We start from the raw sequence: 15,800 nt of genomic DNA, 5'->3' as shown, positions 1-15,800 counted from the left end.
GAGGTCAAGGATAGTAGGATAATTATTGTGAGAGGATTCATTGTTTTTTTTATCATTTGCTTGTGGGGGAGTATGATGGGAGCTCGGAGTGAGACTCAAATTTACATTTTCGAGTTTACAAAACCTAAATTGTGCGCTAATTGCATCAAGCCTGGTTTACTGAATTTTGCATTAGCCCAGGTCCATTGTTCGAGGTATCGTGAATGACATTTTTGGGAAGTGAGAGTTTCTAGTTTCAGTCAAAGGCAAGAGTTGTAATTACATTCGTGAAAAAAGTAATTTATAGCGTGAGTCAAAGGTGAGAGTTATAATCACGTTCGTCGAACACGTCATTTACCATGAGTTATGTAAAAAATTTCTTCACAAAACGCCTGCAAAACCGGCAATTTAACCGTAAAGAGGGAGTTTACGAGCCGTCGTGTTGCGAAATAATAGTGGGGTATTCACTTTCAATTCCTTAAGTGATTATCAATCTGGCCGATACACGCACGAAAAATTTAGTCGACAAAGTCCTTCTAATTTTTCTATTACCACTGAAAAATAATATTCCTCCATTCTATTACTTCCACGTGATAAATTTTCCGCCTCATTAATTAATCTCGTGTTCGTTCATCTTTACGCTTGCACTGTGACACGAAACATCATTAACCATTATTTCGCTGCATTTCATTCTACCATTCTGCTAGATAAAACAATGCGAGAAATAAAAAGATGAATCTCGCAAGAAAATGGGGTCAAAACTGAATAATTATTCCGTGAGTATAAAAAATTGAGGTATCATGAATGCATTGTTCCCCTATTCATCATTCAAAATCGCTGGTACGAAGAAATCCAGGCGTTGAATTCAAACGTGTCCACAGATCTTCATGACAGAACGATTTCTCCAAGCTCCCTCAATAGAGACCTCTCCAGAAAATAAGAGTTCTCGTTCACCTCCAATAAATAAATCGCCGAAGGCTCCTTCTCTATTTCTCCACACACAAACACTGATTCTTATTTTCTATCTCAGCTCTAGCGAATCTCTTCGTTGAAAAAAAAAAAGGTTCAGACCCACATAGCACACCTTACATTCATGCCGTCACGTTCCTCAGTTTCCTCTCGTTCATTTCGTTCTTCTTCGACTTTTCGTGAGCATCCGGTGGATTTTAACTTCTCAAGGGCACTATTCCCCACCCCCTTCTCTCATCGGCGCTTCTTATTGATCCTCTCCAACTCTTTCCTTTAGCAAAGCTCACCAAAAATTCTAACGGCAATACAGAGAGCTTTTCGAAAAGCTCTGGTGCGAATATGTGAAAATACAGAAGCAGAAAGTTATGAAAATAAAAAAAGCTGACAATATTTTGCCTCGGTAACAGGACGATATTATGTTACTCTGAAGGGAGAGCTGGTATCAATGACGAGGAGAGACTGTTACCACTGCACGCCATGTTGGACATATTATGCACGACAATACTGTGTACCAATGTCCGAGTTGTTACCGAGGTAAGACGAGATGAGGTGTACGGAGATGTGTACAAGAGGGTGGATTACAGGGGAGGCTTTCAGTTTGTGTGGGACCAGTGAAACCAAATTTCACGAAACGTTACGAGGAGACAAGGACTCGATTGTACTGGATGGGAAAGGGGAATACGGGCTGAACTACATTCTTGGACCAATGAGAACAGAGGATGAAGGTTATGGTGTTGGGTAAATAGGGGATGGCATTGGTGAATTATGAGCGAAGGAGATTGTGATGAATTTGATCGCAGAATCACAGGGATTGGACACGGGATTTGGCAGTGGGGTATGTCAATGCAGGATACTTTGTCATAGTATTTGGTGGAGAACATTAGGAAAAGTGGGGTAATGTCTTCGGGATTAAAATTTTTTTGTATCGAGACGAAAATGACGAAAATAAATTGTAGAACATGAATTGGGACTTGCATGAAAGCTCTGATATTCGTCTACGACAGTAGAAAAAAATTTTGCTGGAGAAAAAAATAGCTCAAGCACACGGATATCCTTAAGGGATTTTCGTTTCTCCTCGTAATGATATCGACAGTTTGTCACGTTATTTCCCGACAACTTTGATACCACTCGTCTTCCCCGCCGCCACTTTTTGCGCGCCCTGATGTATTATTTTCTGTGGGTCAGGAGACAGGTGTAATCTGCTGAAGTAATCATTGTGTATCACATTTAGACAGTCGTCAGTGGGACTATTACACAGAGGGGATGAATCCCAGAGGACAAGTGGGGGAGAGTACCCTCTGAGCCCTTGAAAGCTCATCGACGCGGCCCTCAAGACCGCCACAGCTCTGCACCCAACATTTGCATCCCTTCATCGTTCCCGAAGTGATGAATATTTAGACGAGGATTTTGCACTCTGTGGTTGAGCTTCCTCTGTCCTGCCGAGTTAAACTAAAATAAAGTGAAAAAACTAGTCGGTGCAGACAAAGGGGAGAGAAGACAGAAAGGGGTTTTAGCTGGTAAAAAAAAAAGCGAGGGGACCGAACACTCGAGTGTCTCGTGCCTTTTCGTGGAAATCCATTAATCTCTGTAGGGTCCAGTGAAATAGCAGAGAATTTGGTGGGAAAAGAGGTGGGGGTGTGGGGGTGGGCTTTAAAGCGAGCGACCAGCGTGATTAAAATCTTCCGCCTGGGACTCCTGGCCACTCACAAAGATATATGCTCCACTTCTGAGCTGTATAGTTGGTCCACTGGGCAAGAATTGTGGACACTATCGTGTCCGTTGTTCGAAATTATACGGCTATATATCAGTACGGAGAATGAGAATCGGTTTAAATCAGGGGCTGAGTATTTTTCAGGAGTTCAAAGTCAATTTTTCCTGTGATAAATGGCCGTGGAGTATCACAATATACGATTGGAATATCGAATTCCTAAGCCCTTTGCCGCCAATTAACGTACCTCTCCGTTTGAAATTTCATGGACAGTTTATTGAAGGATATTCGAGGGAAGTGGCATTGACTTAAATTAAGGGGAATTAAGTTTTATATTTAATTTAATTTATTGTAATGTGTACATTTGATGGTTCAGTAATTGTCTCCTTATTTGGTAAATGTAGAATTTTTTCAAAAGTGTCATCACGTTCAGTCACCGGTCATCATCTCCATGAACTCTGAAATAAAGAAACAGCAGCGCTTTGAATTCTCAACGAGGCGGCAATTTTTTCGTACCTTTTTTTGTCATTCATTATGCACAGAGATGCGGATTATTACCTACACACATAGCAACCGCAAATAACGAATCCCAAAACCCCAAAATCGCATGCACAAAGGGTAAAAGAAGGAGCACCAAAGCCTCCAGCCGTCAGTGCAATTAAAATCTTAGCCCCCTCGAGAGAGAGAAACAGCGGGAGAGCCTCATTTCTGTGGGCTCATTTGTCCCAAGAAATTTAATCCCAGTTTTCTCACCGCATGCTCTTTCCCACTCCCACAGCCATGGAAATCGTGATAAGAATGATAATGAATGCAAGCTGCTTTCATTTTAGTTGATATGAATGCAAAAGACCAAAAAGTATTTGACACATTAGGTAAAGTAACTTTCAAGTACGCGTAATGAGTTTGGGGAAGAAAATTCATTAAAAATAAAAATTCAAATAAATAATTAAAGTTCAAGGAGTTGAAGAGTTACCGTCGAAATCAACTGTTCCGGAGCCGTCGGTATCGATTTCCGCGATCATGCCGTCCATTTGATCGGGTGTTATCTGGTCATCAAGGGCCGCGAGAATCTCCCTCAGTGAACTCGTGGGAATGTACCCATTTCCCTCTTTATCGTATAACCTGAAGGCTTCTTTCAGTTCCTTCTGGAGTGCCTCATCGTCCTCCTCCTGGAAGTGACAGGCCACTCGGCAAAACGCGTCGAAATTGACGACTCCACTTCCTGAAACATAGGTATGAGGAATCCATTGGAAAAGGGCTCGATGATGAGGACATCAGTCCGGAAAAATTCCTCGAAAATACCTCAAAGGTATCGACATTAAATTGCCAAAATTGTTCGATATCTATTGCACTTATCCGCGATAATGAGTTCCTAGTTTGATTAGTTCCCCACAAGTTGGGGCTCTCGATAATGAACGCCCGGAAAATCTAACGCGCATCAAAGGATTAAATCTGAATCAACTGTGGGGGAATGCTGATCGAACATTGATAGCAACGACGTGCTCGGAATAATAATAGTTGCCTCTTCACTCGTTCTATTCAGGGAAATGTTTGGATAGATATAGTTTGCACAGGAAGTGTATATCCCCTCGGGAAAACCCTCAGATGCAGCATCCTTTTAGCCTCTGCTTTCAAGCAACACAGGGGATCAGGACTAATTCAGGTGACATGACTTAAGTCTGACCCATTACACAAAAGTTAAATATCATCGTGGTAGGGCATTTACCAAAAGGCCACTTTACCCTCATGACTTTGCGTGAACGTACGAGGAGGTGTGTCATCTGGGGTTGGTTCTATCAACAACCATCTCCGCTTTTACGACCCCCTTTTTGTTCTCATACGGCGATTCAGTAGTGACACCCCGAGATAAGACAGACGAGAACGAGTAGTAACGGACTCTCTCGAGCTGTATAATACCTCGGAAATTAATAGTGAGAACTGAGAAATGGTTTATTATTTCTCTGGTGTCTATCGTATCTCAACCCTTCAGACAATACAAGATCTTTTATCACAAAAGTTAAGCTCCCAATTTTTATTTTCACGAGAGAAAAAAACCGAAAAAGTGGTTGAATATCATTTCTTCCCCCGTTTCGCCCTCTGAAGGTCTCATTTGATCGAAAATGTCTTTTCCCGCGTGCAAAGTGCTACACACAGGGTCAACAGGACCAATTCGAACAAATACCTCCATCTGCCTGCACATGGGGTACTAAAACAAACCTTTGAAATCCATCCGCGACAAATCCTCTGTATTTTTGGATACAAAATCCCATTATCCGTAATCCCATTCTCCTTGACTCAGCTGAGACTTCCTCCCCGCAAACTTTAAAGAAGACCAAGCTCAGTCTTAATCACTCCATTTTCCCGGGCCCTACGAAATCATTGTCTTCAATAAAAACATACTCAGTGCGCCGTGAAGAAATTACGACTAACTTTGAAATAACATTTGGAACGAAAAACTTCAAATAGAAGTTCGTTTTTCCGTAACTCCACTGTTGTCTGATCACCAGCTGTATTTTCTACTGACACGCTTGTTTCCCTAGTTGCGCACGTCCGCGGAGGTGGTTGTGAATTCATACCAGAAGGTCAGGTAATAGAATGAATAAAAATTTTGTAGCGCTCTTCCCTGTCCATTGGGAATTTACAATTCTGCGGCTGTTTAATCGTCATGCAGAACGGCTTCCAAAACAATTGCCGCGGTTTCAATGGCTCTAAAAAATAACGTTTACTCCACTCCTGTATTGTCCTACGGCAGACTGCCAATGCGTAACGTAAAAAATATGTATCGACAGGTCATGAAGTGTTTGCAACGGGGAAAAAAGAAAAAAAAGGGTGGATTTGAAAGGGGCTGGTTACGACGGAGTATTGACGATGATAAAGCCTACATGGGAGGCAGCATGCTGCGCTACATTTCATCAGGTTTATCGCTGTGGTATAGTTGTCTCTCTGCTGCACAACGATGCACACACCTCTCGTCGTTCACGATGGTGAGGCATCTGTAGGTGCTCGTTGCATATAATCTTTCAGGGAGGAGCGTTTGGGTTTTACGTTTGTCATGCAAATACTGGTGGTACGTTGCCATGACTATGGGTTATGTGGCAATGAAAGGAATTGGAGAGGAAAAATGGTATTTTGTGAGATCTTCATTGGTTCACTGTTTCAGGAATAGTGACACCTCGAGGAACGTCACGAGGTATCAAAAAATTATATCGAAGACAGGTATCTGGAGAAAAACTTTTAAAAAGAGAAGTCCATTGTTTGGAAACTGGAAATTTGATCGGGTTAACAGGGAATTTTTATCTCGATAGGGCTGCAAAAGCTTGAAGTAGAAAGCTTTTGCTTTGTGTACGTCATCATTTGTCCAAGTTTTTAGGAAATCGATAAATCAATTGTCTTTGCATAACAGAGTTTACTTTATAAATCGACCTTGGAGAATAGTTCACATATGAAATTTATGAGGTTAAACGTTTGAGGTATAATTTCTGATTCATTAGTTCTTAATTCTTACCGTCTTCGTCTTCCTTCTGGAGTAGCACCTCGAGCTCCTGGTCGTCGAATGTGTGGCCAAGAGTATTGAGAATAGTCTTCACTTTCTCCTTTTCAATTCTTCCATTTTTCGCAGAGTCGAACATGGAGAATGCTCTCTTCAGCACTGATAACAATCAAGATAAAATCGCTTGTCAGTTTTGAGAGAATCAATTCCATTTTTATCTCCACCGAAAACGCAATTCCAATTTCATATCAACGATGGAGTTTGCCAAATGCATCGATATACGTAGAATTTTGTTTATTTATTCGCCCGGTGGAATAATAATCAGTCTTAAACAGAAGCCAAAGCATCTGCAGGCAGCAGGGTCACTCCCTGGAATTTCTGTGCAGTTTGAAATAATAAATAAGCAATTTTGGTTGAAAAAAGGACAATGAATATTCAGCTTTGTCAACAGTCACATTAGTGGGTCAATGGAAGTAACTAATTTGGTATAAAAAATTGGAACTGGATTAATTGTCAAGAATGTTTTGTTGGCAATCTATAAATCGACGTATTGGGACTCGAAAATTGAGGATCATTTAGGCTGATAATCGTGATTATTGTCAGGAAATTACCGATCACGATCGCGCTCATCTTCAGGTATTTGAAAAATAAACAATTAAAATTTTTGGATTCACAAGACATGACGGACTTGACCCAAGGGATTATCTGTAATGTAAATTCGACAATCCGAACTAGCAGGTGGAATCACGGGTTTAACATCCAACTCACAATGACGATTTGCAGTAGTTTATACATGTTCCACCTCTCGCGTAACGACAAAATTCGCTGACCCAAATCGCGACCCCACGGGTAGTGTTGTCGCCCACCGGAAAATTATATACGAATGACAAAGCCGATATACTTGTTGACGCAGTAACACCGATGAATGAGTGCCGCATTTCCAAAATTAATGGATCAAATCCCCAACCAGAAAGTCCTCACGAATCAAACACAATAAGTTACACTCCACGAGTAATACTTCATTACAGATTATCAAGGGACAGCCCCGGAAATATTGACGAATACGTGAATTATCGTTCGGAATTTTCCATCTCGTGGATATAATTAAATGCCCTGGATTCTAAAGTTTCAAACAGAATGGTAAATGAGAGATTATTTATACTCACTTTTAGTTTGCTCGTCATCCTGAAAAAACACCAAAATGTTCGGATTAGTGTGCTACAATTTATCTGTCTGAATTAAAAACAAGTATTATACTGATTGAAGAGGTCAATTCGATAGCTGAAAAATACTCGAAAGCGATTTAATTGGAAATCGGAAAACTGCATGGTGAACGCGGGTTCACATCGATCCGACAAACAAGCTCCAGTGAAATTGCATCGACATACCTTTCATCTTTGAGCTCCATGTGAATGAAAATATAGGAAATAAAACCTGGAAAACTGGAAAAGCTACCGAGATTGATGATTGATCAACGCTAGGTTTCCCTTGATGACTCAAACGCGATTGGATCATAATTACGGATTATCTATAAACTCTCTGATCAAAAAGTTGATTCAAATTTTATCACAAAATTTTCCAGTGTCCCCTAAAATTATGGCACCCCATCGCGTATTCGTTCGACTTCGAAACTCTTCGTCTCCCCTCCGCACCAACCAACATCAACTCAACGTGACCAGATGATTTATTTCGACGCCTCTCTACCCTTCTCTCTCACATCTCAATCTCAGTGTAAAGATACATTTGTCTGTCAAACATTTCACGTAGATTTGGCGCGCATTCCACTTCTAATGTGAGAGAGCGAGAGGAGAGTTTGAAAAAATCAACTAATTAAATATTCCTCGTCACTTTCTTAATCGGTAGCTGAACTTGAGTTACATAATTTGTATGGAATAGGACACCAGTTGTGTCTCCAAGTTCAGTCATCCGGAATTGTTCCGTCTAACCAGTCAATTACGAGAAAAAAAAAAAATGACGTGTCGCGGCATTTTCCTTTTGTAATGGCCAACTACGGTTAACTATTTCAATGTTTCTCCTCATTTGGCGATTTGTCGAGCAATAAATCACAGACTAACGACACTTAATAGCGAATGACTGGGGCATTTCCACCGTCAAAGCGGTAAAGTAAATTCGTAACCAGAGCAGGACAGAACACAACGGGGAATGATATTTTCATTAATCTCCCATTCCATTAGTCGGAATGTGAACACTTTATACGTTGCAAACTGGGGTAATTAAAAAATCCGTGAACTGACCATTATGTCGAGAGTTGTTGCTGTTGCTTTATTCCACGACTGACTGACTGTTGAGTGTCTCACCCACACTAAACTAACGTCAGCTTCGCAGGATAACTTTTATAACCTTCGTCGAACGGCAAAAGCTTTATCCCACCGCTTTCCGTTTGTTGTTCCTCCTACTCCCGGTGGTATGCTGTGAAGATGGGCTATAATACTACAGACGAAGTGAAAACAGAAACGACCAATCGGCGAGAACAAGCGTCTTGCTCGTTGCCACTTCGTTGGATATTCACGGGACAGGGAAAAATGGTGTCATGTGCCTGTATTGAGAGACACGGCTGGGACATATGATGAAATTCTCACGAGAAAAAACAACGAGGTATGGGACAGATTCAGGCTCATACGTACCCTTCCCGCGGGGTTTATTGTCTACTGGGGTTTAATTTTTGCACTTTCGACGTCAATTCACCTGACAAATACCCCATATCCCCGGGAAAAATATATATTTTTACAGGTGAGAGGGGAAAAGCCAAAAGCTCCTTTATTTTCTTAATTTATTACGATTCACGGTCCTACACTAATTAATGGTGGAGGTGGCCTGATGGGATTTTGAACTCAGTAAACCCCCACGTCATCTTCATTTATTATTAATATTTATATTATTATTTCAGTTTGACCTTTTGGTGAGAATATTCTTGCTGTCTTTTCCATGCAACACAAATTGTGAGCAGTGAAGTTTGTTATGACACCACTGAATTTTTAACGCGCTGTGTGCTTGAGCTTTTGCGGTGCTGTTCATTTTACTATCCTGTTCGTGTAGTCTTCCGGGATGTGTGCCATGTGTTTACTAAAGTTATGTTGGAAAGACCAACAAAAAATCACTAGAAACCCGGAAATTCTTGCTTTACCGCTGCTTTACTCCAGTAATTCTAATAACTTGAAAGAATCTGAAGGCGGTATTTTTAACTCGGAGAATGTGACCTTGATACAGGCACATGTGTGACAAATTTAAGATGGGATGGATGAAATGTTCAACTGGGATTTGCCCGCGATATAAAACCAGAAAGAATTTGAATGGATTTTTTCCACAATTTCTCCACAATTTTTGTCGCGTTAAAATCAGAAGCCGAGTTTAAATCCCTTAGGCAGCGTTGGCAGAATGTTTATCCCCGAGTAAAATAACAGTGTAATCCCGGAATTTTTAACGACTTTCTGTTCCTGTCATATTCTGTACGTCGTAAGGGCGACAATCGAAATGTTGAACGACTGGAAATATGAGGGGCGTGATGGTCACCACAGGCGTTGGAGCGGTTGAGAGCCCTTTAACTATATTTTTAAATATCTTCGTCACCATATTTGGCATGCTAGAGAACAGCTTTAATAGGTCACGCCATTGGCTGATGAACGGCAGTTTTGTAGGGTTTCGTGCCCTATGGCCGTAAAAAGGATAATCCATCAAAAAAAAATTGGACAATTGTCTATCAATTGCAGGAGTGGAAAATTCGGTTTATTCACCTCCAGAGCTTGTCAAGTGAATAACGAGCCCTTCGTACTCCTGTGATACCTTCTTCGATGACACCCTTCAGCGAAAAAAATAATTCTTTACCGGTAACTCGCTGGATATTGCTGTGTAAAATCTCTTGGAGGCAGCGAAAAGAGCCACGAAATTGGGGACCCTGTGAAGGCTATTTCAAAACAGCTATGATACTGCCGTTTTCCATGCGACCGACTTCAGTTTCAAATATTCTTCTCATCGAGCCTCAAGGCAAACTAGCGAATCCAATCTGAAGGGAGTCATAAATATTATATCGAGTAAAAGTCCCTCAAAAATATCAAATAACTTTTTATAACTTTTTTTTTCTCAGGAAAACAATTTGTTCTCCGGTGGAATTGGTATTTCTCCGACTTATATAGAAACTCAGAAAGATTTGGGAAACAATAAATGACTATTTATCGGGAGAATTAGAATCACGAGAGAAAAGAAAACTGAAAATAAAAGTTAATCATTCAAAGTTGAATCGAATTACTCTGTGATTTGATACCCGTATCATTTTATCACACGGAGAATTTCCCCTCCGTGAACTAAGAACTTCAACTCGGAAAAAGTGAAAAAAAAGTTAGAGTGGAAGGCCGGAAAAAGTTGAAACAGCGTTGAAACACAATAAAAGTTAGCAACGGGCTTATTAACATGATCGATTAAATGTTTCCTTGGCAAGTAGCTTGCGCATGTAATTCATCCTGGGAATTGTTGAATTCATTTGCGAAACAATTTCCAGCCACAGCTGAGTACCCTGGCGTGCCAAGAGGCCGCTACTTACAGTGAAACTCCCAGCCGCCCTCATCAGATAATGATTCCAAGAAACAAGGTAAACCGCCTCATTTTCATCAAGCGAGCCACCTCCCGACGTACGAGCCACATTGATCTATACTACTATAATGTCCCAAGACGCTCGACCCTACTCCCCTTGTAGAAATTATCCTCATATCTCTCGGGGAAAATGGATGCGCCCCATATTACCGGAAGCTCTTGTCACTGGACTACGGACCTACCTACTATTAAATTACCCCGTACATATAACATCTGATTAATGGAACGCTGATGAAGTATCCCGATGCTCAACATACCGACGACAGAAAGTGCATGTCATTACACTATGAATGCAGAGGGGTTTCAAATCACGAGGTTGGAATTTAGTGATTAATTACGTGGGTTATACCAACACGAGAAAAATTTCCAGGTCCACATGAAGAAGGAAATTACTGAATGATTTTGAAAATTATAAAAATTGCGAAACTCCAGGTCTCTTATCCACTACGAGAGTCACACGTATTTCTTCGGATAAATGGAAAGAGTACGAAATTATCTAAAACACCCACCGTAACTCGTCTGATTAATGGAGCTATGATGATGTGTAGCTGGTTGAGCTCGACTCGGCGAAGAGAGCGAACCATCTACTTTAAAATGGGACAGGGAGGCGGGAACAAATGGATGGTGGCATGCACCTCATTTCCAAGAGAACCCCAAAGGAGAGATGGTACATACGGCTGCATTACGTTCTCATACCTGTCGGGAGAGGTAACGTGAGGACTTGATATTAATTTTCAGAAATTTGAATGGACAGTTTTGAGCGGCATTAGCCCGCTATGAATTGCTGGATACTGGAGGGAGTTGTAAATCTCGAATATCAAATGGTGTGGGCGTATTGGATTGGAATATATATTCCAATGATCATGAACTAGTTGACCTCATTTTACCGCATTTCTTTGCACTCAACATTTTCCTTGAAAAGTTTGTCATTGCAAACTTTGGATTTCTGTTTCAATATAAAAAAGTGTGACAAGCGCTGAAAGTTTCTGACACACAGATAACTTGAATTGGAAGTCGATGAAAAAAAGTTAATGACAAATTTCATGATTGATATGACTGATAAAAAATCGATTCATCATCGACGATTGGCATTGCGCCCAAAAAAATATCTAAAGCCCCACTAGCATGAAGACATAGCCGTAGCTGTACTCATTAATTAACCCTCACGAAGTCGTTAAATGAAAAGTAATTACATTTAGATTTTGTGCGCGTGAAACAGATGGGGAAGGGTTAGTGTTCTCCTATAATTATCTCGTCAGTCTCCTCCCGCCCACGTGAACACTCAGAGTAAGGTGTCCCCTCGGTGTTCCTATAGGATCATTACCCAGCCTAGTTTATTCCGAGAATAGAATCAATAACAATCCTCCTGTTGATAGATAAATTTCGCATTTACTGCGTCAACGACTGCATCCCGAAAATCGCTGAATCCGCGAACTCAAGAAGACCTGAGTTCTTATGACACTGCACTTCATTATCAATTAACACCGAACCCGTAATTATGTACAATGTACACGTTTGAGAGTCTGCAAATGTCGGAGGGAAACAATCAGTTGATTGCAACCTCTTGTCTACTGTATACATGTACTCTCGGGCCTTTGACGATCCTACACAGAGTCTACTTCAAATGGCATTATAAATAAGTGGCACTTCTCAGTTTTGTTCTCAAATTGTCTTCAGCATGCCTTTGACGACCCTCGAATAATTCAATGCAACGCGTTGTTTATACAAGAATAAAGAGGAAAGAACAAACTCTGTAGCAGTGAGAAGAACAGGACAATAGACGTCCTTTATTTTTCTAATTTTTTCTTGTGAACTTTAAATGAATTTTTTTTTTAATGTCGCAAGAGACAAAGTGGCAGAACAATTTGAATATTGATCAGATATTTTAGCTAAACAGGCTATTGCTATTTTTCCAGTACTCGTGCTACCACAGTTCAAAATTCTGGAGCAAGTCGCTGAACTAGAATAAGGACCAAATATTCCTCAGCTGAGCGACTATAGTGTAATTAGGTTAAGGGCTATTGCTGTACCACGCCCACTTAGCTAGTTAAACCCTCGGGGCAGTGTTTTTCCGTGCAAACCTTATTCATTAACTGGTTGTTGATTCCATTAACTAGCGCCGGTGCATCGAGGCGTAAGGGCAAATATTTTTTCAGCTAAGGACAATCACGAGCCTCGCTAGAACTCCATGAAATACCTGATTGAAGCGGAAAATATATTTTCAAAATACACGTTTTCAAAATCCCCTGCAATTTGAGCGAAGCAGTTCATATTTTTGTAAAAAATGTCACGTAACACGGAACAGTGCACCCTGCGGTCAATATCGGAATGGAGGAAACTGTTCTTCGAATTTCTCTCCGAATTCAACCCTTCAAAATTCATCGGATACAGAAGACCCACCGTAATGGTCGCACACAGGGCTGTACAACCCCGACAAGACGATTCAGTGAATGGGAATCTATTTCCCTTTATCCCTGCGAACCCAGTTTTTTTCAAATTTACTGTCAGAGTACTTTACATTTACGATCTCCTACGGAAACGGAACAATAGCACATCTACGAGAACATTGATGTGTTTACATTCGCGACTCGAGAGGTAGGAAATGGAGGATGTCTTCAAGGTGGGGAAAAAGCAATCACGGGGAAATACGGCTATAACGGGTTCAACTGTGTTACCTTCGAGCTCCCTTACAATGCAGCGAGTGTGTCAAATTGTGAGAGAAAAACCCTTGATCCTCTTCACAGTCGTGCTGGAGTACACCAGCATTAATCATAGTATTTTTTTCACTTTTACAAACTACCGGAACAATATTTCCCGTCGACTTGTCCCGAATTTTTATTATTCTCTACTGGATAAAATGAATGTCCACCTATTCGTCATTCAAATTTTTTTCTCCGATGAATTTAAACAATGGCATGTCCAGGCTAAACGCGCAGTTATCGCGAATGTGGGCAAAATGGATTTAGAGGAACGAATTTTCATGCATCAGAAAATTAAATTATTGAATTAAAAAATCAATAGAGTGATTGCATTTTCGAATGGTCTATTCAATTATTCGTTTTTCGGTTCAAATCCTTGGTTCACTCGATGATCCAAGCAACGTTCGGTTACTTGGATCCAGAAGTTTTTCCTGGGTGCAATATAAATGGCAGCAGGGGAGCAACATTGTGAGTGAGCCGAAGTTTTTGGAAGCTCAGTTAAAAAACTCTCGAGTTCAGCACAAGAACCACTCTAAAAGCGCGTATGTGAGCATGGAAAGAGGATCCTCGCTGTTGGGATGGCCATAAATCTCCCCGGGACAAACCAAGTGATTTACAACTGGCGAATAAATTTTTGATCCATTTTTTGCATTCATTGTGTCACATAAATGATACAAAACTCCAGTGCACGTCTGGAACTGTTTGTTTCACCGCGATAAAATTTTTAAAATCATTTATACGTTTTCATGGGAAGAATTACCACTATTTTAATTTGTTGTTATCAAATCATGAGAAATATCGCAAATGCAGTTGAGGAGCTGGACAATTCTCAGTTGAGTGACGAACACAATTTTCGAATCGAGTATACAATTTGACTATATTTTCATTTCTGTGAGTTTGTGAACTGACTAGAAAAATGTCATCAAAAAATCGTCTCATAACGAATAAGTACCTATTTTTAACCATCATAAATACTCTTGGAATTCTAACTGACACGACAAAGTTATCGTTTAGACGAACTCATCGCCTTGGAAATTAAGAAGGTCTTCATTGCGACTATTTTTGTTTCCACCTGATCTTCGAGAAAAATTCCGACGACACTGGGTGGGTACAAAAATATTATCCCGTCTTATACACCAGTCAGAATCCCATATTATCCCGCGTAAAAGAATTCATCTCAATCCAAGGGAAAAGTGGAGAATTCTCAATGCATGAGTCAGAGTGGTACATCGTCGTGATTTATTGGTGAATGCATTGCAATGCAATATATATACACACCGTTCCTTGACTTAACTCTCCCGCCCTCTTTTCGACCCTCTCCCTTCTCTTCCTCAACGCAATTCCCCATTCGGTAGTTCTCAGGGAGAGCCCGTGAGCTCTACTCTGCAAGTTTCGATCGCTGGTGTCCCAGTTTCTTCGGGCGCTGCCGCCCTTCCGTAGCCTTCCAAAACACCGATGGAATTTAGTTTCACATGCTAGTTGGAGAACGGAAAGAAATCCACAATTTTTTTCTGCTGAGATGAGCAACTGGCGTAAGACATTGCTCGATCACATGGAAATTAAATAACTGATTGAAATAAAAAATTAAGGCATTAATTTTCATAATCCCATGTCGACCAACGAGAGTCCAGTATTGGGGTACTATTGCGAAAGCAAATCTTTCCACGGGAATTCATCTGTGCCACAGTAAGAATCAATTCGACTTGTTAAATCTCCTCCCATCGATATCCCCTTCATTCTCGCCCGACTCACCATTCCCTTGACAAATTGTCGCTAGTTGAACCTGAAATTACACAAGTTTCTGAAAAATTGGGGAAATTTCTTCATCCGCTGTCGCGCTTATCCAATAATCATTGGACCATTCATCCCGGCGGATAAAAATAAAAATAATTGCCGAATGAAAAATAGCCACGTAAAGTATATCGTTCTAGGGGCGGGTGAATTCACTGCATGCGCGGTTACCAATTGGACGAGTGTGTTAGCCCCGGAGCACTCGTTTGCGTATATTATTTTTTGCCAGTGTATTCCCACCTAGCACTGACGCCATGTGCCATTATCCAGGAGCGTGAGTTATGACTTCGTAATCCACGAACATAATAGCCGAGTGGGGAGAAAAATCGTGGAATTGTGCTGCCTGAGGAAATATCATATTCAGACAATGGCCATCTGCACCGGGTGAACACGTATCAAGAATTCTCGGAGTGGGAGACAATAAATAAATTTTTATAGAAAAGTAGAATTCCCAGGAAAACGCACATTGAAAAAAAATATAAAAAAAAGAATAATCATTAAGGGAGTAATAAGATGATCGTAATTGAAAGAGAATTAGGCAATAACTTTTAATCCAAAG

At 40.7% G+C, this 15,800-nt stretch overlaps 2 protein-coding genes across 6 annotated transcripts in view; one reads left to right on the top strand and one right to left on the bottom strand.

Annotated features, from left to right (window-relative positions):
* LOC135161381 (neo-calmodulin-like) overlaps positions 1-15,800 on the top strand; it is a 53,888-nt gene that overhangs the window by 25,842 nt on the left and 12,246 nt on the right. The window contains exon 1 of one of the 4 annotated variants that reach the window (XM_064118895.1): positions 1,718-1,783. The exons of the other annotated variants lie outside the window; for them this stretch is intronic. Coding sequence (XP_063974965.1) covers positions 1,733-1,783 — 51 coding nt within the window. The 5' untranslated portion in view covers positions 1,718-1,732. Of the gene's footprint in view, positions 1-1,717; positions 1,784-15,800 lie in introns of those variants that run through there. 4 annotated transcript variants of the gene reach the window in all.
* Positions 2,985-8,541, bottom strand: LOC135161291 (troponin C-like). Of its 2 annotated transcripts, none has more exons than XM_064118727.1 (5): positions 8,402-8,541; positions 7,313-7,331; positions 6,162-6,305; positions 3,630-3,878; positions 2,985-3,114 (listed from the first exon to the last, which is right to left on the bottom strand). In XM_064118727.1, exons 1-5 carry the CDS (start codon positions 8,402-8,404, stop codon positions 3,086-3,088), a joined length of 444 nt encoding a protein of 147 aa, XP_063974797.1. In that variant the 5' UTR covers positions 8,405-8,541; the 3' UTR covers positions 2,985-3,085. The 2 variants fall into 2 exon arrangements, with proteins under 2 accessions (XP_063974797.1, XP_063974796.1); XM_064118726.1 differs by lacking the exon at positions 8,402-8,541 and adding an exon at positions 7,602-8,345.

Source organism: Diachasmimorpha longicaudata, chromosome 4, assembly GCF_034640455.1.
Source record: "Diachasmimorpha longicaudata isolate KC_UGA_2023 chromosome 4, iyDiaLong2, whole genome shotgun sequence".
In the NCBI taxonomy this organism is placed as follows: Eukaryota; Metazoa; Arthropoda; class Insecta; order Hymenoptera; family Braconidae; genus Diachasmimorpha; species Diachasmimorpha longicaudata.
Note: the sequence above shows the minus strand (reverse complement) of the source record. Positions and strands in the feature narration are given on the sequence as shown.